At 35.3% G+C, this 25,796-nt stretch overlaps 1 protein-coding gene across 3 annotated transcripts in view; it reads right to left on the reverse strand.

Moving 5' to 3' along the window:
• Positions 1 to 1,331: 1,331 nt before the first annotated feature.
• Positions 1,332 to 25,796, reverse strand: part of GALNT3 (polypeptide N-acetylgalactosaminyltransferase 3) — a 48,819-nt gene continuing 24,354 nt past the window's right edge. For all 3 annotated transcript variants that reach the window (XM_047772784.1, XM_047772782.1, XM_047772785.1), the window contains exons 2-11: positions 24,000 to 24,623; positions 18,971 to 19,143; positions 13,955 to 14,104; positions 11,307 to 11,541; positions 10,725 to 10,842; positions 8,855 to 9,055; positions 6,737 to 6,868; positions 6,426 to 6,527; positions 3,305 to 3,457; positions 1,332 to 2,441 (exon numbers count right to left, since the gene is read on the reverse strand). In XM_047772784.1, the coding sequence (XP_047628740.1) occupies positions 2,319 to 2,441; positions 3,305 to 3,457; positions 6,426 to 6,527; positions 6,737 to 6,868; positions 8,855 to 9,055; positions 10,725 to 10,842; positions 11,307 to 11,541; positions 13,955 to 14,104; positions 18,971 to 19,143; positions 24,000 to 24,514 (1,902 nt within the window). In that variant the 5' untranslated portion in view covers positions 24,515 to 24,623 and the 3' untranslated portion in view covers positions 1,332 to 2,318. The remainder of the gene's footprint in view (positions 2,442 to 3,304; positions 3,458 to 6,425; positions 6,528 to 6,736; positions 6,869 to 8,854; positions 9,056 to 10,724; positions 10,843 to 11,306; positions 11,542 to 13,954; positions 14,105 to 18,970; positions 19,144 to 23,999; positions 24,624 to 25,796) is intronic.

A 25,796-nucleotide genomic window follows, 5' to 3' on the forward strand; every position in this document is an offset into this window, starting at 1 on the left:
GCTTATTTCCTGCTATGGTTAATTGTGTAGTCATCTCACGGCTTTACATCCATCAGGTTGACATGGTCCTCTGGAATGAAGGCAACATACCACATCTTTTGCAGCAAGCAGACTCTTTCCAAGGTAGCTTCAAATTGGGCAAGAGTTCCACAATTTCAAACTCCAGTGCATTCAGATCTCTCAGGTAGATGGTAACCAGGCTCCATAGATAACTTCTTGCTAGCTTTGTTTCAAAACTCAGATTTTGCAAGATAACTAATCTCTCCCTGAAGGGCAAATTTCTAATGAAATGAGTTACAGGAAAACTCAGTAATAGCCTGAGGTTTCCAAATTAGGTAAAAAGGACTCTCCCTTTGAATGCATATAATGAAGTCATAATAAAATCAACCTAATCTGAATAGATTTTAGTTGGATCTTACATGACAATTCATGACTAGTGTACAAATGGCACTCAGATTTGTTGTTTTTAAATATGCTTTACTTAGGCTCATTTATAATATATATTTGGGAATTTTTTGTTTTGCTTTGTGAGGTATAACAAACTAAGAGCTCTTGGATGTTCACTCTAGACTTACAAATTGAGAAATAGAAACTGTACATATAAATGGGCTCTAGTAGATATTTTATAATAATATTAGTATTAGCAATAGTAATAAATACCTTTATGTATTAAAGAAATATCAAATATGAATAGGAAGTTATCACCTGCATCATAAAATATAACATCATAACCTCACTCACTGTACTGTTTCAAAATTGCATGTCTTTCTTCTCTATAAGACCTCAGCTCAAAGGCAATACAAATCTTATTATGCATACCAAAACTTCTGGCACAAAGTTAGACACAAAATAAATGTCAGTTGAGTTAGAACTTGGTATTGTAATAAAGAATGCAGAGTATTTTAATGTAAGTTCAAAGTGCAGACAATGATAAGATGGGGCAAATCATTCAAAAATATTTTCCTATGTACAAGTGATGCTCTGCCAAATTTAAAACATAAAGCCAATCATACTTTACTTCTTAAATAAGAAGAGCTCTCTACATAATATGACCAAAAAGAAAAATTGTTAAATCTTCAAAGCATCACTTTTTTAAAAATTTTACTCTGTCATATGCCCAAGGACAGTTATCAGAAATGAGTACAACGTTTTCTAAATATCTAACAAAGACTCTTCTCCATTGCCCATTTTTATACCATTACTATTAAAGGCTTTTTCTTGAGAAGTATCTGATGACTCTACAATTGGTGCTTAGAAATTCAGTATACAAAATTCACTATTCCCCATTATCAATTATGTATTTTATCCAAAAAATTAAAAAACATAAATAGTTACAATAGTGATAAGCATTTGTTTTATTGTGTTTTCCATGGATAGAAATAAGAGTTTTTGGTGAAAAAATTCATTACAAAGACAGTCTATAATTGAATCAGTAACAAAATTTAGCTTTAAATGTGTCAAGTATTCTGCATTTGAAATTCAATTTCATAAACATTCAAGATTGGTGAATTTTGGTAAGAAGTAAAGACTAGCAGAAAGGGAAAAGACACCTTTTTAACAGATAGCAAGTTAGAGATTTGGGGGTCTTTTAATTGCCTTGGGAAAACACATAGTGTAGTTACTTAAGAAAAGTCTTGAAGACTTAAGTGCTTCAAGTCAAGTGGATTTCAGACTAAAAAATATTTTTAAATTTGCCAAGAAATTGAAGTGTTAAAAATAGTCTTCTCCCTATTCATTTAATTTCATGTTTAAGGAAATATTTGACAGATAAGTGGACAAAATGAAAAAAAAAAAACCAAAAAACAAAAAACTACCTGCATTTTTATATAATAAATTCTAGATCTATAAAAAAATTTCCTGGTTTTACACAAAGGCCAAAATTTGACCTTCATTGATCCATTTCTATGTGGTTAAAAAAATACAGTATCAAATCTTTTTCCCTTCCCCCAAAAAACTAGAAGAAATATTTTAAATTGTGAGTGTGTAAATGTAGCTATGCATATTATCAAGCATACAAAACACACAAACATCACTTTACTTGGAAAATTATTTTCATCATACTGTAAACATTTTCCTCTATATCTGGACATTTCAAAATAGTCTTTGGTATTACTAGTTATTGTGCTTTGAAATGGAAACTTAAGGGATTTCTGTAGCAGTGCTACAGAGACATTTTAAGATATAAATAAGAAAAATGCACTTGGAATAAGTTACAATTAGCTGTTTTTGCATAATTTTCAAAAACTACAGTGTATGCCTAGTCACAGTTTTATGAGAAAGAATATCTCCTTTTTCAACTCCTTAATTTTAAGGAACACTTAATCATTTTGGCTAAAAATCCATTTTTGGAGTGGATCTGATGGATTGCATGATACTAAGCTTGGATGCTCTCCACTTGCTGAAAGGCACATTTTAAAGAATGGATTATATAGAAGTTGGTCCTAGAATAAAAACAAATACAACAGATGTTAAGTTTTAAGACTCAAAGTTAACTGATAAATAGGATACCACTTATGGTCTCATAGAAACTAAAGGGAGACTTACATAGCAAATGTACATCATTTTTTAAATCTTTATAATATCTACTATGTCTGATAAAATTTTGTTGTGTTTTGGTGTAGGCAATTAGGCAATTGCATTTACACTACCACTGCTTGATTCATAGGTGTTACGTAAATGAAGAGTTACACAGAAAGAATTCTTCATCAAGTTTTCAAGTAAAAAATAGTTCATTGAAATAAGAGGCAAACTCTAAAAAACTCTAAGTCATTAAAGTCAGTCTTATAATGCTCTAATATTGCACAACAATATTCAGGTGAGAACTTCCAGGTTCCAGCTAAGCTTTACAGCATATGTTTAAAAACAGAAAAAAAAAATCTTTCATGAATTCTCAATTCTAGATTCATGAAAAAGTACTAAAACAAGGAATAAAAGAATCACTTGAAGTAAGAAAAAAAAAATCATTTTTCTCTTCTCTTCCAGGAAAAAAAAAATTATGACTGTCACAAGAAGCATTATAAGAAACTCTAAACAGACAAATGTGACAACTATTATTAGTAACCCACAGACATGCTGATCTGCATAAACCATGCTTTAAGCAATTTTACAACTATTTTGCTCCTAAGAGTATTTAATTCATAGATATATACTTTCTTATCACATGGGTAGACATATATAATGAAAAAGTTAAAGACAAAGTCTGATGAATAATATTAATATACTATGTGTCATGCATTATCCCAGATAAGCAACTAGAGCTAATCAAAATAGTACACAAAGGGGTGAATTAATTGCACTGAGGTACCTTCTGGATCTCCCATATCTGTTCTCCAGTGGCAACTGTCTTGTGACCTTTGTAGGCACATGTCTTCAGCTGAACAACACCTTGAGCAGCATGAAGACACAATTCCTTCTGGATGTTATGCCGAATTTCATGTTGAACAGAGTATTCAAAGTACTGAGAAAGGAAGAATGCCATTACTGACAAAAGCACCCTCTATCCTCAGTTGCAAAATAAGTGGCATAAAAAGAAATCAGTAATTCACTGAATAATGGAGTCATGTCTACTTCAACAAAATAATACAATAAAATAGAATCAGAGTTTTGGGGGCAGAAGATACTATAGCCTTTCTCTAGCCTATCACCAATAGGTAGTTACTTAACTAAGAAGGTTCTGTCTTCCTCCCCATGTCAGAAATTGGAAGCTATCAAGTAGGATGGAACCTAGAACAGTTATGCCACAGAAAAGAGTATGGAAACTTTTAGCAAGCTCATTAACTGCCTCTTCCTCTCCACAAGTGTTCCTTTTCTCTTATTCATCTCAATCAGTGGCATTTTCATTTAAACTTCAAACATTTAAACAGGGTACTCTTCATGCTTCAGTTTCCTCTCCTGTAAAGTGGGTAATTTAATACCCATAGGGTTATGAAGATACATGTAAAACATTTAGACCAGTAAGTGGTACATGGTAAGCATTCAATACATTTTTAGCTATTGTTACTATTACTCTTCCCACCTGTCCAGTTAATTAGCCCCTTAGTTCTACTGAATTTTCCATTCAGATATTATCATCCCACCCATCCTTACTTCCACCTCCTCACTTCTCTTATTCAGACACTCAAAATCCCTACGCAACACTTCTAGCTACCTCCAATTTCTCTTCCTATAATCCAATTCACTCTGTTGCCAGTTAGTCCTTTATAACATTGATTTGATCCCTTATCTTCCCTAAGTGAATCACTACTGTTGCTAAGATAAAGTCCACACTCTTAACTGGAACCTGAAATCTTCCACTTTTAATGTTACATCAACTATTGTCCCAATTATACATTATGCTCCTTTCACACAATTCTAACCAATGCAGAACTCCTAACTCTTAAGACTGCATTACTGTGCTTTCCACAGAATATCCTTTAGGGAGATCCTTCTGTGGTGCAGCGGAAATGAATCCAACTAGTATCCATGAAGATGTGGGTTTGATCCCTGACTTTGGTCAGTGGGTTGGGGATCCAGTGTTGCCATGAGCTGTGGTGTAGGTCACAGATGCAGCTAGGATCCTATGTTGCTGTGGCTGTGGAGTAGGCTGGCAGCTGTAGCTCTGATTAGATTCCTAGCCTGGGAACCTCCATATGCTGTGGGTGCAGCCCTAAAAAGCAAAAAAAAAAAAAAAAAATCCTTTTGGATCCTTCTCTGCCTAGCTACCTCCTTTTGATCCTTCAAATCCAATTTGGAATTCCCACTGTGGCTCAGTGAGTAAAAAACCCGTCTGGTAGCCATGAGGATACAGGTTCAATCCCTGGCCTTGCTCAGTGGGTTAAGGATACGTTGTTGCCATGAGCTTTGGTGTAGGTCTCAAATGCAGCTCGGATCTGTGGGTGTGGCATAGGCGGGCAGCTGCAGCTCCGATTCAACCCCTAACCTGGCAACTTCCATATGCCGCAGGTGCGACCCTAAGAAGAAAAAAAAGCCAATTCCAATATTACCTTCCTGCTTTAATTTTCCCTGAATTTGTCCTATGCACAAAATTACACTCTTCTCAGGGTTCCCATAGTCCATTGAGGAGAACTTTCATGGCGCTCTAATGGAATTGTGTGTGTAGCTAGCTGGCTATACACATAGACCAAAGTCTGGCAATGTATCTAGTAAGAGCATCCATTACAAATCAAATATTTCATAATGTTGACATTCCAAAGATAAAATAAGTGAACATAATTGATTTTCAATAGTGAAATAATTAGTCTTAGCACTAATATTTATTGAGCCTTTATTTTGAGCTAGGCAGGGTCTGTCCAAAACCTTTTCTGTGTATTAGAGTAGGCACTCTACAAACATTAGCTGAATTAATCTTGAGTTTCCCTGGTCTTAGCCTCATGCTTAATTTACCTCCTTCAACAAATATCAGTTATTTTTATAACTGATAGTTCATCAGATGGAGACATTGAAAGAAAATGGATTTAGAGTATGAAAACAGTGCTCTGGCTATACTTCTTTAAGAAAGATAAGCCTTAGGATCTCAAAGATGCTAAGAAAGGCCATCCAGAACTTTACTTCACTCACATTATCTTTTGAAAACCATTAAAAGGGAAGTTTTATGTACCTTTCAAAAAAATGTTTTCAAACATCATCTTTCCCAGGAAAATGTATGGATAGCCAGTCTAATTCAAATGCCTTTCTCCATACCCCAGATACTTTATCCCAGATCTTATCATCCTGACTGTAAATGTTGGTTTGGACATAGAGTTTTCCTGAAGGAGTTAGAATCTAAATGGCTTGAGCCTAAAGGAATATCTAGCATGCAGGGGTCACTTAGTCAACTTGAATTAACAAAGGACAGAAAGAGTCTAATCCTTCTAGGAATTAAGTTGTAAGAGACAAGGAAAGGAAACTTAAAAACTAGAAGCAATATTTTAATTTGTTCTCTACCCATAGTGACGTTTGACATTTCAATCTTAACTGGTAAAGCAGTCAAAGGGTGATATCAAACAAGGAGAATCAAGAATATACCTTTTTCAGAGTATATATTGAAATAATATATAGCCCACAAAAATATGGTTTTAACATGACATTATTTGCTGTAGAATCCAGTTACATAGCCTTTTTGTATAATTTAGCAAAATCACCACACCAACAGTCATGTTACATCAAAGATCCTCATAGGAAAGTCTACTTTTTATTTCGAATGGCATTATTCTACTATTCTCTCATTTGCTTTTCTACTGGATGGGTAGGCAACCTCGAATTGTTTTCAGAGGCAGAGTGAAAATTAAAATACTCTGCAACTTCAATATTAATTTCCAAACTTAATCTAAAAACATTTCACATACCAGTTTACCTGAACATAAAATTAGAAGTTCTGAAAAGCATACAACCATTTACTCATGTTTGTAGGTATAATGAGAAAGGAGGATTTTTAGGGCAGCGCTTACCTGGTTTCCCCCAAGTCCATGACACGTATACAAAATTAATGGTTTGCCTCCTTGATTATTTTCTCCAACATCCAAACATAGAGGCTGACCCACGCTTTTAATCTAAAGGGAAATTTTCAAGTTATAAATTTTTTAAAAAATCTATATGGTTTATGTATTTTTTCAGTTAATCTCAGGAAGTTGTGTTAATAATAACAATATAAAAATCTCAAAAGCAATAAACCAGAAAGTATTTCAGAAATCTTTCCTGAACCACATAAAAGTTGGTGGCAAGGAGTATACCAAGTAAAAAGGAATAGGAAAATACTCACATATCCAGATATAACAGGATTAAGGTCTGGCACATATGCTTCTGGATAAATATTGTTTAGATACCATGTAAAATTTTTACACTGAAGGCGGCGCTTTATTTCAAATCTTTTTGAAAGATCACCAAATGATTTCTGGTGAAAGAGGAGAGGAGAAGGGAAATGCTTAAATTAAAATAGCACTGATAAAGTATATCAAATATTATTATTTATATCTACATTTAGTATACATATATAAAAATTCTGGGCCAAAATGCAAGATGTAATTTAACTTTAGTTACCATCCATTCAGGCAGCAAGAATGCCTGGCTGCTCACTTCTGACTTCAAAGAGATTCAAGGACCATTTCGGTGCCAACTTAGTGCTATTTTATTCTTCCTTTGTGCCACAAACCTTGTGGGACAAAGATCCCTAGAGAAATGCCAAGGGCAAAAAATGGTGGTGGAGCATGTAAAATGGATCCCAGTTTTTCACACAAAAATGGTCTGTAAAGTGAGGTATGAGAAAGCAGTACAGAGAAACAGTGACCATGCATAACGTAATTTATGTCTCTTCTCCAGTCAAGACTACCAAAAAAAACACAGTTGGGAATAATTTTTTCTAGTTTTAAGGGTGTTGCTTAATTCTAACAGTGTCTTCTAATAATATCCTAACAATAGCAACACATTGATAGAAAAAGGCAAATTTTTAATCAATTGTTTTTTATTTTTCTTTATTTAATAGGACTAAGAAAAATTTTATAAAAAGTACTATTAAATTGAAAAGGTATTTGCCTATACAGCAAAAAAAAATTTTAGATTATAGTGGATGCCTAAATATCTGAAAAAGTAAATGCTCAAGCTTAAGAGTTAATCTAAGAAAAATATTTTCTGTGCAAACTTCAGTGTTTTGAACCCAGGTGTTTTAGCAAAAACTATGAAATGCTAGAGGACTTTTGGGTAGCTTGAGCATTTAACCTCCTAGATCTATTTGCCCCATGGTTAAAAACAGGGGTTTTGCTGGCTCACTTGACCGTTTGTGGGTGACAGGAGAGCATAAGCTGTATTTAGCATCCACTTGCCTGCCTAGTCAAGTACTTGGGTAGTACACAATCTGCCCAATTTGTTTTGGTGGCTGTGGGTAAAGAGTCAGCAATCCAACCCAATAGTGCTCTGACTTTGCACTGTACTAACATGTTATAGGGAGAAACCAGAAACCAAAGAAAAAGTGAAATGAGGTAACCAGATGGTTCATTATAACACTCAAAATGTTGATGCCCTTTATCCTAATATATACCTCCTTGCAAATCAGCTCTGTTTGTCTTACAAAGAGATGGAGGCCATTCACTGAAGCATGTCCTTAAACTGTCTAGTTTGTTTACCACATTCAATATTGAAACTTTAGGGAGTCTGTTCCAATGTACTAGGCATGATGATCCTGCAGAGCTTTTATCTAGGACAGGTCAATAACAACCACAGTGCCACACATTTGCTACTACTTATTTCTTTATTTTACAGCTGCTCTGAGAGACAGGCGACTATTTTATCTCAAGACAGGGAAGGAAAAAGAAGAAATGTGGTGGAGCACACACTCCTGTCCCACCAGCCTATCAACCACCCTATGAAGTGCTATTCCCATTTTAAAGTCTTAAGGGGCTTTGCCAAAGTCACTTGTCCAGGAAGTAGTGGAACCAGAACTTGAAGTTAAAAAGGCTTGATCTGCCTGGTTCATTCCCTTGCCGCATTCTAACACTCTATCCAGTTGAAAATGCCACTTAGCATCTTGATTTAGGTGCTAATCACATCACCTAAAAATAGTTAAAAGCAGTTCCACTTCATCTTATTTTGAGTAAAGTACTGAGCCATGGAAATTGCAAAAACTAGATATCTTCCATATTAAAAAGGGTAACATCAAGTAGAAAGCCTAAATTTTTTAAAAGCAGTTTACTTGACTTCTTCAAAAAAAAAAGAGAGAAAGAGAAAAAACTGGCAGCAGCAATAAATTATATATTTTTGAGTTAAAAAGCCCAACTTTAAAAATGACTTTTTAAAAATAGTTTATACTTGAGTTGACTCAAACAAGTAAAAGGGCACATGAACCTGTGGATTTTTGTTGTAATATACTTACTTATTTCTAACTTACTTGTTTAACAATTTTTGCTGCGTCTGTGTTTCTCCTGTAAAATATTTCCTTGTATTCATCCATCCAGACTTCTGCAAGGCGAACTTGGTTGCGAGCAATCACCTGAGTGCCTTTTGGAAAGGTATGAGGGCTTTTGCTGCGAAAAACATGTCCAACAACAGAGCAAGGCATAATCTCCAACTGCCCACCACATTGCCACACCTGATAATTAATGATATTTGTTTAAATTTACAGTATTTTAGGAAAATCAAAGTGTTGCTTTTAAGTTCACCTTTAAGACAATAACAAGAAAAAATAAGAGATTTATTACAACTTTACAAACAGTCTCTGTTTCCTGCCAGTTCAACTTAAGTTCTTAAATATAAAGAACTATTTTATTAAATGGTACAGACACACTAGAGGAAAAAAAATATTTTCAGAAAGTATTTAAACAAAATAGTGATTTCGGATCTTTCAAAAAATAAATTCCATTTTTTTTTTTGCAAAGATTATGCAAGGTCTTTAGTATTCACAGAGGACCAAAGGCTCTTCTGTACTTGACTTCCACAGCAGACTTGGAATAAGTGGGCCCAGACTATTTACCCCTTACGTATTCAACTTTGTAATCAAGAAAATAAATCCAGATAGTCCTAATTACCAAAGCATGATCTATTAAACTTTTGAAATAGTTGGTCATTATTTAAAAATTCATAAATTTAGAGAAAGAGGGTCAAAAAAACGTATTTTCATTAACTCAAAATAATATGGCAGGAGTTCCTGCCATGGTGCATCAGAAACGAATCCGACTAGGAACCATGAAGTTGCAGATTTGATTCCTGGCCTTGCTGAGTGGGTTAAGGATCTGGCGTTGCCATGAGCTGTGGCATAGGTCACAGACACTGCTTGAGTCCTGGATTGCTGTGGCTATGGCATAGGCCAGCAGCTGTAGCTCTGATTAGACCCCTAGCCGGGGAATCTCCATATGCCGCAGGTACGGCCCTAAAAAGCTAATAATAATAATAATAATAATAATAATAATATGGCAGATTGCTAAATCAATACCTTGGCAATCTAGTCTTCCATAAATAAAAAATCTAAAAGTCATGTTTAATATGTATACTAATATTAGGGCAGTGATCATATTCTCTCTCTCTCAAACAAATGAGAAAGCTTGGTGACATGTTCAGTTCAATAAACTGTGCTTGAGATCCAGCATGTGCTGGGAGTTGGGTATACTCAAATGAATAAAACAAGACCCCTGCCCTTAAGCAGCTCAAACTTGGCTAAGATCATCCCTGCCATTATGTGATGGAGCTAGAGCCAAAACTTCAATCTTCCAACCCCTAGTTCAGTTCTTTTTCCACTACATTCCAGACTAAGTGATGAGAAATGAATGACAAAGTCACTGTAGAAAATGAACTCACAAAATCAAATAAGTACATGTGGAGACCATCCAACGCCTTTGCTTTGTTTCTCATATTAACTTTTAATATGTATAGAGGGGGGAAAAAAAGCTCATTTAATCCAAAGAGTTAAGTTCAATGTCTTTTAAAATTATACATAAATGTTTTTTCCATCCCAACTCCCTTGATAATCAACCAATTTCCTGAAGCATTAGATTTAATTATATTTATCTTGGCTGGAATTCAGTAGCTACAAGTGCATTAATTGGTGTTATTGCCTGGACACAGGCATTTAACTGATTCCTCTTGTTACACTGGCAGCAATGAATAAATATATTAAGTACCATTTTAAGAGGAAATATATTTATTCTAAAATTTCTAACAGTTACATTTTAGAAAGCACAAAAAGACTACACACATCTGTGATGATCTGTCAGCAACCAGAAATATACATTTCATTAATATGTGCATCATATTTATAAACTTACTCTGAAAGACATTTCTATATTTTCACCTCCCCAAATTTCCATTTCTTCATCATAAGTTCCAATATATTCAAAATAGTCTTTTGATATGGAAAAAAGGCCTCCTGCAAAAGTGGGTGTTCTGAAAAATAATCCATTGTCAAACTTTGTTAAATAAAAAAGAAAGAAAAAACCCCACATTTTTAAGAACAATTGAATCAAATTTACAAATAGAGATCACAATTTCAGGACTCTGTAAATTAATAAAATCTAAAATGCTATCTTCAAACTCAAGTTTGGGGAGACGGGGAGGAAATTTTTGAGTATCCTTATCTAGCAGAGCAAGATTAATGTATCTTCTAACCAAACTTAAGGATTCTTAAATAATGATTATGAGAAAGATATGAGCTCACTTAATTCTACTTCTTACTTGGTTATACCATGTATAAGCAAGTATATAAATAAGTGACATTTCCATTCCTTCCATATAGAATATGTGTGTTTATTTTGTTAGTGTGAATTACCTTGGAGGAAATTACTCTAAAAAGCAAAGAATTCATACATATACAAATAACTGTTTATAAGACTTTGAGAGCAACATCTTACTTGATAGGGTAAGTTTCATCCTTCCTTCTTTGCTTCTCATGATCGGGAAGTGATTCCCAGCCAAAAGAAAGGCTCCAGTCAAAATTCCCACGGTTGTGGTTACTTCCATAAGGAGAAGGTTTGTTGAATTCAAATGTGTTCAGATCTATAGATGCAATATCTGGGCTCACGACAGCAGTGTAGTTCTCAGCTATTCTGGCCAGCAAAGGTTCTAACCAACCATAGAAACACTCACCTGAAGGAACACAATTTTAATTAATTCAGTGAAAACACTCAGGGTTTTTTGTTTTTGTTTTTGTTTTTTATATTTTGGAAGAGGGTTTACAGAGAAAGGAGAATAATAAAGTCATTTGAACATTTATATAGGGGAGATTTCTTAAAGGTTTCTTGTCACGAGATGAGGGTAGATGAAGAGAAAGGCAAGATTGAGAAAAGTTAGGAAATGAATGATTTTTTTTTAATCAGAATGGAAGCAAAATGATACTGCTATATTTAAGTTTCAAACTGTGTACTTCTCTTTAAAATGGGCTGTGAATCAAGGATAATTGTTTTTAGGGCCGTACCTGTGGCATATAGAAGTTCCCAGGCTAGGGGTCGAATCAGAGCTACAATTGCTGGCCTGCGCCAGAGCCACAGCAACGCCAGATCTAAGCAGTGTCTGGGACCTATACCACAGCTCATGGCAATGCTGGACCCTTAACCCAGGAATTGAACCCATATCCTCATGGATAGTAGTTGGATTCATTTCTGCTGAGCCATGATGGGAACTCCCCAAGGATAAGTTTTTGCTGATCAATACCAACTAGCTCCAAAAGTATACAGATTTACTTAAACTAGTCTCCCTGAGTAAGGTATTTTAACTGAAATCTTTTATTTCTCTGACAGGGTCTTAGGAGGAAATAAATCAAGAATAGGAGTATTCTGATTTTGGCAGTTGGAGAAAGACTATCCAAACCTGCCCAGGCCTAGTGAAAGAGTGTGAAGGAGTGGCATGAAAGGTCAGCGCCCTGATCCCAAGCCAGGCTGTCTCACATCACACACAAGAGTTCAGGAGATGTGGCATGACCAGTGTTACTCAGGGCTTCCCATCACTAAGTGGAGTCTGGCCGTCATGGTCTAAGAGAACCATTGGACACATTTGTCAGGAGGGGAAGAAAGCCCAGTCTGACATTATTGCAATCTTGGACCAGGAGAGGGCATATTGGAGAAGGAGCCATTTCCTTCTGAAAACACCTCCCTTGGATTACCTTTAGATTTTTCTTAAATTAAAACCGGTATTAACAGAGTACTTGTTGTGAAAGCTCTTAAGAGACTCAAGCAAATCCAAAAGCCCTTCTGTAATGATTAGTGTATGCGCCAATTTGCTTGGTCAAACATAATTTAAGGGCTGACCAATCCAAAGCTAAGCACTCATACAAAGAGTAAAAGTCACTAAAGTTAGAGCTTGAGGAGCTAAGTGACATTTTAGTAATGCCTAATGTGTACATTATTCATTGACTCCAGGGAGTTCCCGTTGTAGCTCAGTGGTAATGAACCCGACTAGGATCCATGAAGACACAGGTTCGACCCTGGCCTCACTCAGTGGGTTAACGATCTGGAGTTGCCGTGAGCTGTGGTATGGGTTGCAGACACAACTTGGATCCCACGTTGCTGTGGCTGTGGTGTAGTTCTGATTTGACCCCTAGCCTCGGAACTTCCATAAGCCATGGGTGCAGGCCTAAAAAGCAAACAAAACAAAACAAAACAAAACACACTGACTGCAAAAATACTTTTTAAATACTTCATTTAAAATCACTGACAGTCGAGGTTCCTGTTGTGGTGCAGTAGAAACAATCCGACTAGGAACCATGAGGTTTTGGGTTTGATCCCTGGCCTCACTCAGTGCATTAAGGATCCCACGTTGCTGTGGTGTAGGTGGCAGACACAGCTTGGTCCTGAGTTTCTGTGGCTTTGGCATAGGCCGGCAGCTGTAGCTCCAATTAGACCCCTAGCCTGGGAACCTCCATATGCTGTGGGTGCGGCCCTAAAAAGCAATAAATAAATAAATAAATAAAATAAAATCACTGATAGTCAAAAAATTAAAATATAAACAAATCCAGCAGCAACAAAAACAAAAAAGAACTGACAACGTTCATGGGAAAGATACCAGAAGCTGTGAAGGGGTACCCCTAATTTGGCACAAGAAGGAGTGTGTGAATTTAGGGGAAAAAAAACTTAAATATAAAAATTAAGTGTGGATAAAGTTTAATGATAGGGTTGACCACACTTAAACCAAACTTTCACTCATTTTAAAGTATAGTAATCAAGAACAATACGGAAAAACGCTTTTTTTTTTTTTTTGACAGAATGAGCATATGAAAAAAAAAAAAAATTCCAGGCATGGATAATTTGCTGAGGAAGCTGGTCAATAGAAGACAAAAAATTAAGACACCTCAAACACAAAGGAGGTAAGATCTTTGAATAAGTGAAAGAAATTTCCTACCCAGAGCTGTAGGAAATCTGTTTGGGCTGTCATTGCTGTAATCACCAGTTGAAAATGATGTTAAAGAAAATGCAATTAGGCATTTAAAGAAAAGGCATCCTTACCTTTTAAATTAGAGGGAGGGGGAAGTAAAATGTTACAACTATTTCTATACGTATATACTTACAGTGAGCATCTAAAAATGTGAGCGTTTCAGCTGTTGCTACTGTTGCTCCTAGCAACCTTGCAGTGATCAGACCTTTTCTCTCTCTTTGTCTGACTATTTTTACTATAGAAAATTGTTTTATATATTCTTCTAGTTTATCATGTAAGTACTCTGTAAGAAAAAAAAATCAGGATTAACTCATTCCTAAATTTATTTTCATATATAACATATGAAAGCTAATAAACAACAGGGCAATGAACCCTCTATATGCTTAATCCTAACAGTTGTACATATCCAGCCCTTAAGATAAAAATTATGTCTTTATTTTAACTCTTTATTGGAAAATTAAAATTATGCATGCAAATCTTAACTTTTGAACTATTATAATGCGTGACATTTTAAGAAATATTTATCCTGTCCGTGCCATATCAATAAAAACAATGTGTTTGGGGGAAGTGAGAAAGCTCAAAAGGAGTAGACCCCAGGAGTTAAGACTCATTTAAAGGCCAGAGAAAAGAGAGGAAAGAGTAAAAGAAACTGAATTTGGCTAAAAAGACATTTGATTCTTTTTTAAACTGATATTTAAATCTGGAAATTTATAGAAAAAATAATGCCAAGTTTCAAAAAAAAAATCTCTGATATTTTAGGCAGTGGTCAAAATAATTTAAGACTAAAATCTTGAGGAAAAAGACGGGTAGGAAAATCCAGGGCTACAGCAGTCTGAGAATATTTCTACAAAGAGTAAGCAGAAAATTTTCGAAAGCTCCAGAGTCTCCCAACACAGAATTTTTTCCAGTAAAAATACAAAGGAAGAAGAGAGCATGCAAACCAGGAATGAAGTTAGAAACAGGCAAAATTTTAGTACTGGGTGTTTAATTTCCAATTGGGATGAGATACATACTAACAAGCAAGAGTTAAAACAGTAGATAAAAGAAAAATATTTCAATCAAGTCAGTCAAGAGTTGTTTGTATTTTTCAATAACTTCTTAAGACTGCTTTTTCAACATTAAATTACTGATTTTTCATTGCATATATAATGCAGTTCTTCCGTGGCCTTCTTGGGCCCATAGCACAGACTCAAAAAGATTTGGGAATATTGAGAATGTCATTAAACATCCTGGGTTGATGTTGCTTCTGCCAGATTTCAGAAGCAAGTGTAGGTGACTTTGACTTTATCTGTAATTAGGTGTTTTCCAATTCTCCAGCGATGCAGGTAAGAGAGTTGCTTATTTAAAGCTTAAACACTCATAAAGGAGGTAAGAATTCAGGACCAACTTTTGTAGAAAAATAAGCTCATCTAAACATTGTCTCAGAGTAACTTTTTAACATCTAAGTACCTCAGAATTAGTTCTCTGAAAGACAAGCAGGATTGTAATTTGTCTTAAAAATATAGTCACAGATATTTCTGCTTTAATTGCAGACTTGTAAAGCAAAAACTTACAAAATAGAAACATTTCATAGGTCTTAATGGGAATTGATTTTTTAAATGGAATCACTACAAATTCCTTCAATAAACTCTCCCACTGTTCATATAAAGAAGTTTCTGATTTACCCACAATTTCTGAACTTACTGTAAATTCTTATCTGCCCTCCAAATTTAGCTGTCATCCATACCCCTGATTTTGTGAAGTTAAAAACACAAAGCCATGAAACCAGATTTCCTGGGTCAACTTATAGCACCATTACTTTTAGCTTTGTGACCGTGGGCAAGTTATTTTACCTTTCCGTACCTCAGTTTCTTTATATATAAAATGGGGATGAAAGAAAAAAAGTGGGCATGCTAGTGCTAAGTGAAGTCAGACAAATGAGACACCAACATCAAATGCTATCACTGACGTGTGGAATCTGAAAAAAATGACACAATCAACTTCTTTGCAGAACAGATACTGACTCACAGACTGAAAAACTTATGGTTTCCAAAGGAGACAGTTTGGGGGGTGGGGGGATGCACTGGGAATGTGGGATGGATATCCTATAAAATTGGATTGTAATGATCACTGTACAACTATAAATGTAATAAATTCATTGAGTAATATTTAAAAAAAATGGGCATGCTAGGATTTATCCTCCCGGGGGGATTATTGGGACGATGTGATGAAAGATCACTATCCAAATAAGACATTTAATACAGGGACCAACTAGCACATGGCCTGTGCTCTGAAAATGTTAATTATATTTTGTTTGCTATCATTGGGGTTTAGCTCTCTGTTAATTGATTATCCACATATTTATGCTACTCTTTCTTCAGCAAACTGATATCAGGGACTATAGTTCCTACTTCACAAGCTCCTTTACAGTAACTAGGGACACATTTTCTGTAACGGGTACTCATTAATAGCTCTTTGATTCAGTAAGACAAAATACACTACTATGCAAAGATAGTCCTTACCAAGAAAACGTTTCCAAATCTATTGTTGGTTGCTATAAAGAATTATAAAAACTATTCAGATCCTTCGACCAAGTAGTTCTACTTCTCCTAACTTAACCAAAGACAAAATTAAAAAAAGAGGAAAAAAATAAGCATAAGGATTTATTGCAGTATCATGTACACTAACACTAAAGGGTAAATAAAAGTGAAAGGTTAAGTACAATGTATCTAATTCATCATCATCATTAAAACTAAAGTTTTGGGAGTTCCCTTCGTGGCAAAGCAGAAGCTAATCCGACTAGGAACCATGAGGTTGTGGGTTCGATCCCTGGTCGTGCTCAGTGGGTTAAGGATCCGGTGTTGCCGTGAGCTGTGGTGAAGGTCACAGACGCGGCTCGAATCTGGAGTTGCTGTGGCTCTGGCATAGTCCAGGGGCAACAGCTCTGGTTACACCGCTAGCCTGGGGATCTCCACATGTGGAGGGTGTGGCCCTATAAAGACAAAAAGACCAAAAAAAAAAAAAAGGAAAAAAGAAAAAACTAAAGTTTTGAACGTAACAGAAACAGGCTATTAACAATGTTATGGGAAAATATCCAATTTAAAAACTAGATTTCTGACATAGATATAATTAGATAAACATTATATGTTTAGACAGTGATTAGATTAAACTGATTAAAACAGGAAGATTATAAATGGATGTCATTTTTTATCTGATTTCCTCTAATTCTATTAGTCTTGTTGTGCAATTAAATAATACAGGTTACCTTCAACTCAAAGCTTACTAGAAGTAGTCTAACTGTGCCCCCACTGCCCAACTTCTTCAAAAATCAACAAAATAAAAATCATCTGAGGAAAAAGTTCAATAAACTAAAGAAGAAAAGATTTGTAAAATAGAGTTTGGGATTTTTTTTTTTTTTTAAGAAAAAGCATACCACAGGTATGCAGAACTTATTCAGATGTCACTTAAAAGTCCATATACTTTGGTCCAAAAAGATAGAAGGAATTAAAAAATCAGAATCAAGCAATAAGTAAATTAGCTGATTACAACTGGATGATGAAGTAACCCAGGTAAGAGGATTTGAGATTCAAACCAAAGATCTATACATAGTGTGTAACTTGAATCCAGGGGACCTGAACTAGAACACTTCCCTATTTGGTGGACAGGTTTCGCACCCAAGTCAAAGGTCTCTGGTGAAAAGCAATTTTATTGCATGTAGATGTTAGTTTAGCTTGAGACCATAACCTCAGTTCACTCAGGATATTTTGAAACCATAGGAATATGTAGAATTTTTTGTAGAAATAATTACTGACGTCATCTGTCAGGAAGCAGGGTTTTGTTTTTTTTCTCATGGTCTACAAAATAATGATTTATTTCAAAACAGATGGTGCTTTAGATCTGATGGGAGAGAAAATTCCCATTTTATAGATAAAGAAACAACTAGTTAGTGCTGGAGTTCGAATGTGACTTTAAAGAATCTTTTTCCAGGGAGTTCCCGTTGTGGCTCGGTGGTAGCAAACCCAACTACTATTCATGAGGAATAGGGTTCAATCCCTGGCCTTGCTCAGTGGGTTAAGGATCCAGCGATGCTGTGAGCTGTGGTGTAGGTCATAGATGTGGCTCAGATTCCTCGCTGCTGTGGCTGTGGCATAAACTGGCAGCTATAGCTCCAATTCAATCCCTAGCCTAGGAACTTCCATACACAGTGGATGTGGCCCTAAAAAGCAAAAAAAAAAAAAAAAAAAAAAAAAATCTGGTTCCAAATTTGAGCTCATTCAGGAATAAGCTTTGCAAACAATGAAATGATTTTGAAATAATCTATATCTGTTTGATACTTAAAATACTTGCAATGTTTGAAAATTCAGCAAATTAGAGTATTTGTCAGAGTATCCTTATGGGTCCAATTTAAAATGTGAAACTCAAGCAACTGACCATTGAGTTGTATAATTAAGTGAAAATTCATTAAAGATTTTGGCTAACTTTGTAAATGGTACTTGAATACTTAAAAGAGCCAAAATAAAACAGGATATAGTAACTCTTCCTTTTAATATTTAATTCATGTATTATTTATATTAATTCATCTAGTCTTTAAAACAACCCCAGGAGTTATCATATATTTCCTCAGTTCTAAGCTATACAATTATATACTTATAATCAATGGCAAGCTAGCTTAATTGATTGTAAGGGTCTTTTATTCTAATGGTATGTAAACTAATAACATATCATAAAATAAATTTGATGACATATGGCATTTTTCCCATTTTGCAGATAAATATAAAAAAACTGAGGCATAGGGGTATTAAGTAACTTGTCCAATTACATAGCTGGTTAGGACCATATCTGGGATTCAAACCAAGGCAGCCTAACTCAAGGCTCAAGTCTGTGCTCTTAACCTCTATGTCTTATAATAAAAGTCTCACATTAAGGACTACAAAGTTATGAATAATGGTGTTTCACACACTTTTTAACTCCAAAATATTTGAATATGGACATCCTTAGATTGTTCTTTCATCCACCCTACATGGATGAAAGAATATAAATGGCGAATAAGAATATAATTTATATTCAAGCTCTGGGATGGCATACAGAGAGTACAATATAACCAAGAGACTTTGGACAACACCACATTGATCTACTCAGGAGACAATCTACTTTGCATGTGCTTTCTTACCATCTACACTAGCATCATCCACCAAAATGATTTCCTTCAGCAGAATGGCAGGTGATGAATAGAGCACACTGTGGACAGTTCTAAGCAGCGTGGACCATGCCTCATTATGAAAAACTATTATGACACTAGTGGTAGGCAGGGGAGGACAGCGCTTAAATTTTTGTTCAATACATCTAGAAAAAGTCAAAGTAGAAGAACAATTATGAATTTTATTAATTTTAGTAATTGTATAGCTGTGAAATAATCATTAGTTAACTTTTAACACAATAGAAATGATAGTGGATAGTTTCTATGTAAGAGGATCAATGCTATATAAAAGCAAATAAATCAAAGCAATATTTTTTTTACAAACAGACCATTCACCTAGAGATCATGTCCAGTGATACTGATCACATAATCAAGGATTACAACATGCTATTGTAAGCTTTCTCAATAATATAATTTTAAATACAAGTAACATTTTAAATAAAAATAACTTAGAAGTGAGATAACCTGTAAGAATGGCAAATACTTGTAATTGCTCAAATAAAAGCTAAGTTTTTTTCTTCCTTGTAGAAATTAGGCATTTCTCTTAATATCTGAATTTTTTTTTTTTTTTTGTCTTTTAGGTTCCCACCCATGGCATATGAAGGTTCCCAGGCTAGGGGTCAAATCAGACCTACAGCTGCCAGCCTACACCACAGCCACAGCAACACTACATCCGAGCCACGTCTGCGACATACACCACAGCTCATGGCAACAATGGATCCTTACTCCACTGATCAAGGCCAGGGGTTGAACTTGCATGTACTAGTTAGATTTGTTTCCGCTGAGCCACAGTGGGAACTTCAATATTTGAAATTTTAAACAATGCAACTTTATTAAATGAATATTCATCTTTGTAGAGATTATCTTAAATTAGATACTTTCCTAAGTATGCAATATTATCTAAGTTTAATCAATTTACTTAACCTGTACTCAGCAGTAATGAGCCTGACTAATATCCATGAGGATTTGGGTTCCATACCTGGCCCTGTTCAGTGGGTTAAGGATCCCGCATTGCTGTGGCTGTGGGATAGACCAGCAGCTGCAGCTCCAATTCAACCCCTAGCCTGGGAACTTCCATATGTCCCCTGTGTGGCAGAATGACAGACAGAAAGAAAGAAAAACAAACAAACAAACAAAGGGAGAGAATGAAGTAGAGAGGAAGGAAGGAAGGAAAGAAGAAGAAGAAAGAGAAGAAAGGAAGAAAACTTCAAACAAAAGGGAAAAAATAGCTTGCTATAAAGTTTATTTTCTTATAATGATCATAATTCAGCAAAAACTTATGATGTACCTACCAAATGCCACACGTCATGCTGTGTTAAACATTTTGCTCCATTAAGAAAAGAGAACGTTAGTTGCTTTTGACTGATTAGTGGTACTACCCATTCACTAAAAACATTAGTTATAAATTGATCTTGAATTTATTTTTATAGCAATGTCATCTTCAATAAAAATAATCTTCATAGGAAGGCACTGGGGTGTGGGTGGATGAGACTGGAGATGACCACAGTCCCTCAGCTGCTAAGCTGAGGTGAGGATCAAATGAAATAACATATAGGAGAGGGCTTCAAAACATTGTCAAATCAAACAGAGTGAACCTGCAACAGAAAATATGTGTGTTCTATGGTACAGATAAAAAAATAACTCTCATTTCACTTAAAAACCATAAATAGCTGTACAGTTTTAGATAATAGACTCTGAAATCCTCCCACACAGCCAAAAGCCACTATAATAGTGTGTGAACAATCAGACAGTGCCGTTCAAATCCAAAGATAAGGAAGTGAACCATTCACTTATGGACATAAATGCCAGGCACACTTCAGTTGCTCTGCCAGGGCCAATGGGAAACCAGAACCCCCAGAACAGTACTAGAATTCTGGGAAAGCCACCCTTAAAAAGACACCCTACAAACTCTCATTAATTACTACTTTTTTGGAGGGGTGCACCCGCAGCATATTCAAGTTCCCAAACTGGGGGTCAAATTGGAGCTGTAGGTGGCTACAGCAACGCCACAGCCATAGCAATGCCAGACCTGAGCAGCATCTGTGACCTACACCACAGCTCACAGCAACATTGGATCCTTAACCCACTGAGCGAGGCCAGGGATCAAAACTGCATCCTTATGGATACTAGTCAGATTCATTTCCACTGAGCCATGACAGGTACTCCATTAATGACTACTTTTATAGCTACACCTCAATACAAGTATGTTTCAGATGCTTTTCTGAGGGAGGTGTTTAGGTTGAAATATTTGGAGTAACAAAAAGGAATTAAATTAGGGATAAAGTACGAGAGGATGTCCATGCCACCAATTAGGTAAAGAGAAGGAAGGTTCTGGGTGAAAATGATTTTGCTCTCTAGGACCTTCATGATTTTAAAGTGTAACATACATAGGCAGAAGAAAACGACCACATTCATCCTCACTGGGAGATGAAAGCAAATGATTTATACTAAATTGAACCTTGGATAAACTACGAAGTAAAAATAAAGTCCAGGCGTTCCCATCGTGGCTCAGCAGAAAAGAATCTGACTAGGATCCATGAGGACACAGGTTCGATCTCTGGCCTTGCTCAGTGGCTTAAGGATCCGGCATTGCCGTGAGCTGTGGCATAGGTCGAAGATGCGGCTTGGATCTGGCATTGTGGTGTAGGTCAGCGGCTACAGCTCCGATTTGACCCCTAGCCTGGGAATCTCCATGTGCCATGGGTGTGGCCCTAAAAATCAAAAAAATAAATAAATGAAGTCCAAGCACAAATTACCTATTTATCTCTCCACTTGAGTTAAAATTACACAGAAACAAATGACTAAATATAAGCTTATATTTTTAATACATAAATTCTTAATAACCAACAGAAAGGATAAGTAAAAATTACAAAAAATTCCATGCTATAGTATTTCTTTTTTAAGAAAAAACCATACAATTTGTTGTATTACAAGCATTTTGGGGATGGAGCTTTGGGATTAAAAAGAAATTTTCCTTATATTTATTTGCCATGGGACTAATTAACAGAATATTAATCAAGAATTATAAAAAGCTTCTGAAGATTTTAAATGTAAAACTTCACAAAAATTCATATTAATAAAGTGTCATCACTTTAATCTCACAAGGCTTTCCCTCAGTTTAAAGCTAGGCTTTATTTGTTCAGCTGTAAGGACTAACATCAAGTAAAAGTGTAATGTTATATCACTAATTCAAGTGATAATAAAGTTTCACAATATGATTTTATAAACCCATTTATTTTGAAACAATTAGCATGCTCAACTTACACTTTAAACGTTGTTTCACATGTCATTTAAAGTAGTGAAGTTAAAATAACTTGTCAAAGTGATTGCAGATTCCCAGTCAAACCATTTGAAAGGTCTAGCATATAGAAATGTGCTTAAATTATCATTCACAAGACCATCTGGCTTTGGGAGAAACTGGATCTATATGTCTAATGAGCATGTAAAAGATTAGCAGTTCTTCAGAAAATGTGTTCCTTGCTAATAATATAAGTTAAATTTAAACTATGGAAGTATTAAAACCTCACCAGCTCTTCACAGTTCTAGGTATCCATTCCAGTCCAAAAAAAAAAAAAAGGCTCTTTGTGTTCTTAGCTATTTTGCACTTGTTGATTAACATTATTGAATATTATTGCAGCTTCTCAATGCCATATTGGGTAAAAAAGACTTGTCTTGAGCTTACTTTGTCACATCAAAAAATAATATCATGCTTCTTGATTTGTGATGGGGGCTACTTTTCAATCAAGACCTCTCCCCAAATCAGTAAAGTGCCATAGTGCATTTTAACCTACTAACCTATTAAACATAAAAAAGGAACTATACTGTGTTAGAATGGCTAGAACATTTTACAGGCATTTGTTTGTTCACACATTCGTTTAAACTGCTAAGTAATTTAACCCTGAATCACACAATTTAGAATAAAGCAACAAAAATCTTATCCACACAACTTCAATACTGAGGGGCTCGGGGCTCATCATTGGAGCAGGTGTTCATCATCATAAATCTAGAAAAATATGAAGGAAGCAATAGACCTAAGTGTACTAAATACTTTTCTTCAGGTTCACTTATAAACATAATTCTGCTGTAACTAGGAAGCAAAATATGTAGGCACGGTTGGCTTACAGTTTGTCTATCTTGCACTTTTAATAAATCTATAGGTTGTTTGAAAGTGCTGGAATTCATTTTAGCTATTTCTATTCAAAGAGAGCATTCGAACACTACCTCAAAAATTACAAAAAGGATAACTAAGAACAATGAGACAACTCAGTAGAATCTGGGGAAATCTTAATCAAAATACTGTATACTTGAGATAAACATGTAAACAAAGTGACAATAAAAAGCAATGTTGCCCTCTCAGAAGCTAAAGGGAGAAAACTCTGTAAATACATGAATTTATTCAACAAAACTAGAGAAAGAATCACAGTTGCATTAAAAATTAGAACAATATTGTTTCTTAAAGGTTACAAAACACTGTGTATACTGGGATAAAATTATAGCACTGAAAGTAGCCACAAAATCTGTGACTTAGCTCATAAAATATCATTATCTATTAGCTCCGAAATCTTGGCACATCTTTTAAATATTTCTATTCTACAGCAATACATAGAGGAACAGAAACAACTCCTCCACCTCCCACAGTTCCCATAAAATTCACCCCATGTTTCCTCCTTAATAGATGAGAAAATTAAAGCATTTAAGAAATAAGAATTTCCTTGTGGTTCTGTGGAGGTCAAATCTAGAATTCAGTTTTCTAATTTCAGTTTTCTTAATTTCTTTCAAATTAAGATGATAATTTGTCACATCTGCAATGCATCACCAAGCACAAATATAAAAAAATCTTGCCTCAATAATAAAAATAAAAAATAATTAAAACAGATTAAATAAATGAGATTCGCTGATTCTTGGCCTCAAAGTGGCTAAAGAACAAACACCTTCCTTAGCTAATGCCCTCCCCTGAAAACCCTCATGATAATAAGTAAACAATGAATATTCTTCAACATACTCAGGAGGTCGAGTGTCTGGTCCAAGATCTCGGTGTAAAGAAATCCTGTCACTTGCAAAAGCGTTAAAACAGTGTTTTGCTTCTCCACGTTCTTTTTCCTTCTGCTCTTCAACACTTAAATTGGTTGTCTTGAACGCTTTTCCAGAAGCACCAGGTGCATTAGAATCCTGAGGTGGGCGGTCAAGAACGGGTTTCAATTCTGCTGCTGTATAATATCCTTGCAAACAGGGTCTCTCACCAGCATCAATGTTTTGCCTGACCGGTGCTCCTATTTGCATTTTTGGCATTGCATCTTTAATATTGTTTACAGCTTCTAGCATTAAATCAAGCATCTTGTTTTTATTTTTCATATTTCTTTCCATCCTTGATTCCTCTTTGGAATATTGAACACTTACTTCTCTTTGCATTAAAATCAAAAATATTATAAAGAAAAAAACTACTGCACCAAGCTTCCAGAACTTTTTATGGTAATGTCTTTTGAGGTGTAATTTTACTAGTCGCTTTAGGTGAGCCATTCTGACATTAAAAACTTGTCACTGGACAAATAACAGTTATAGTTTCCTCTGTTATGTATATTTTTTATCATAGATTTGCTGGCAGGAAGTTCTCCTTAAATTGTAATACCTATAAACAGAAATGGTAGATGGCATTAGTAGCTATTCATTCCTGCAGGCATGGTTCACTTCATTCACTCAGCCAACAACTGAACATAAGCTGTAAACAACGTACTCTTATGGTTAACAAAAATACGAAGATACCTTGCCCTCAAGAAAATTACATTTTTGGAAGAACACAATTGCTATAATTAACTACAATCTATTGGGTTATAAAATATTAGAGATTTTGCTCTAGTAAAAAATACATTTTTTCTTAACTCTAATACCTACAATGTGATATACATAAACTAATTTTATAAATATACTTTGTGTATTTAAAAGAATCTTAGCTGAATAACCAAGGAGCCAAAGGACTTCATTAAGCTGGTTGTAAAGAAAGGGGTAATCCATAAGAAAGCAAAGGAATACTAACATTCACTGTCAGGCATACAGTAAAACAGTGGCTTTGCGTGGGGGTGGGGTAACACATCCATGGCATACAGAAGTTCCCAAGCCAGAGATTGAACCTCCACCACAGCAGTGACATGAGCCATAGTAGTGATGACCCTAGATCTTTAACCTACTACGCCAGCAGGGAACTCCTAAAATAGTGACTTTTATTATTATTATTATTTTTAATTTAAAAATTTTTTTCGTCTTTCTGTCTTTTCTAGGGCTATATGGAGGTTCCCAGGCATATGGAGGTTCCCAGGCTAGGGGTCTAATCGGAGCTGTAGCCACTGGCCTACGACAGAGCCACAGCAACACAGGATCTGAGCTGCATCTGCGATCTACACCACAGCTCAAGGCAACGCCGGATCCTTAACCCATTGAGCAAGGCCAGGGATCGAACCCACAACCTCACGGTTCCTAGTCAGATTCATTAACCACTAAGCCATGACGGGAACTCCTGGCTTTTATTTTTATAAGTTTGCCATCAACCTATGAACTTTTACTTTGACAAAAATCAATTAAGATTATAAAGCAGTTTCACCACCAAGTAAACTGTCATGCCCCCAAATTTGCTCACCCGATAGTACTTGTGAATATTACAGAACCAAAAAAGACTGGAAAATTAAGATAATGTATTGTTATATAACACCTCTTTTCAATATACAAATACAAAACTAATAGCCAAAAAAAAAAAAAGCAGAAAGCTTCACTTGAAGTGTTTCTAAAGAGGCAAGAGAGAACATTGAGT

Source organism: Phacochoerus africanus, chromosome 3 (genome assembly GCF_016906955.1).
Source record: "Phacochoerus africanus isolate WHEZ1 chromosome 3, ROS_Pafr_v1, whole genome shotgun sequence".
Lineage (NCBI taxonomy): Eukaryota > Metazoa > Chordata > Mammalia > Artiodactyla > Suidae > Phacochoerus > Phacochoerus africanus.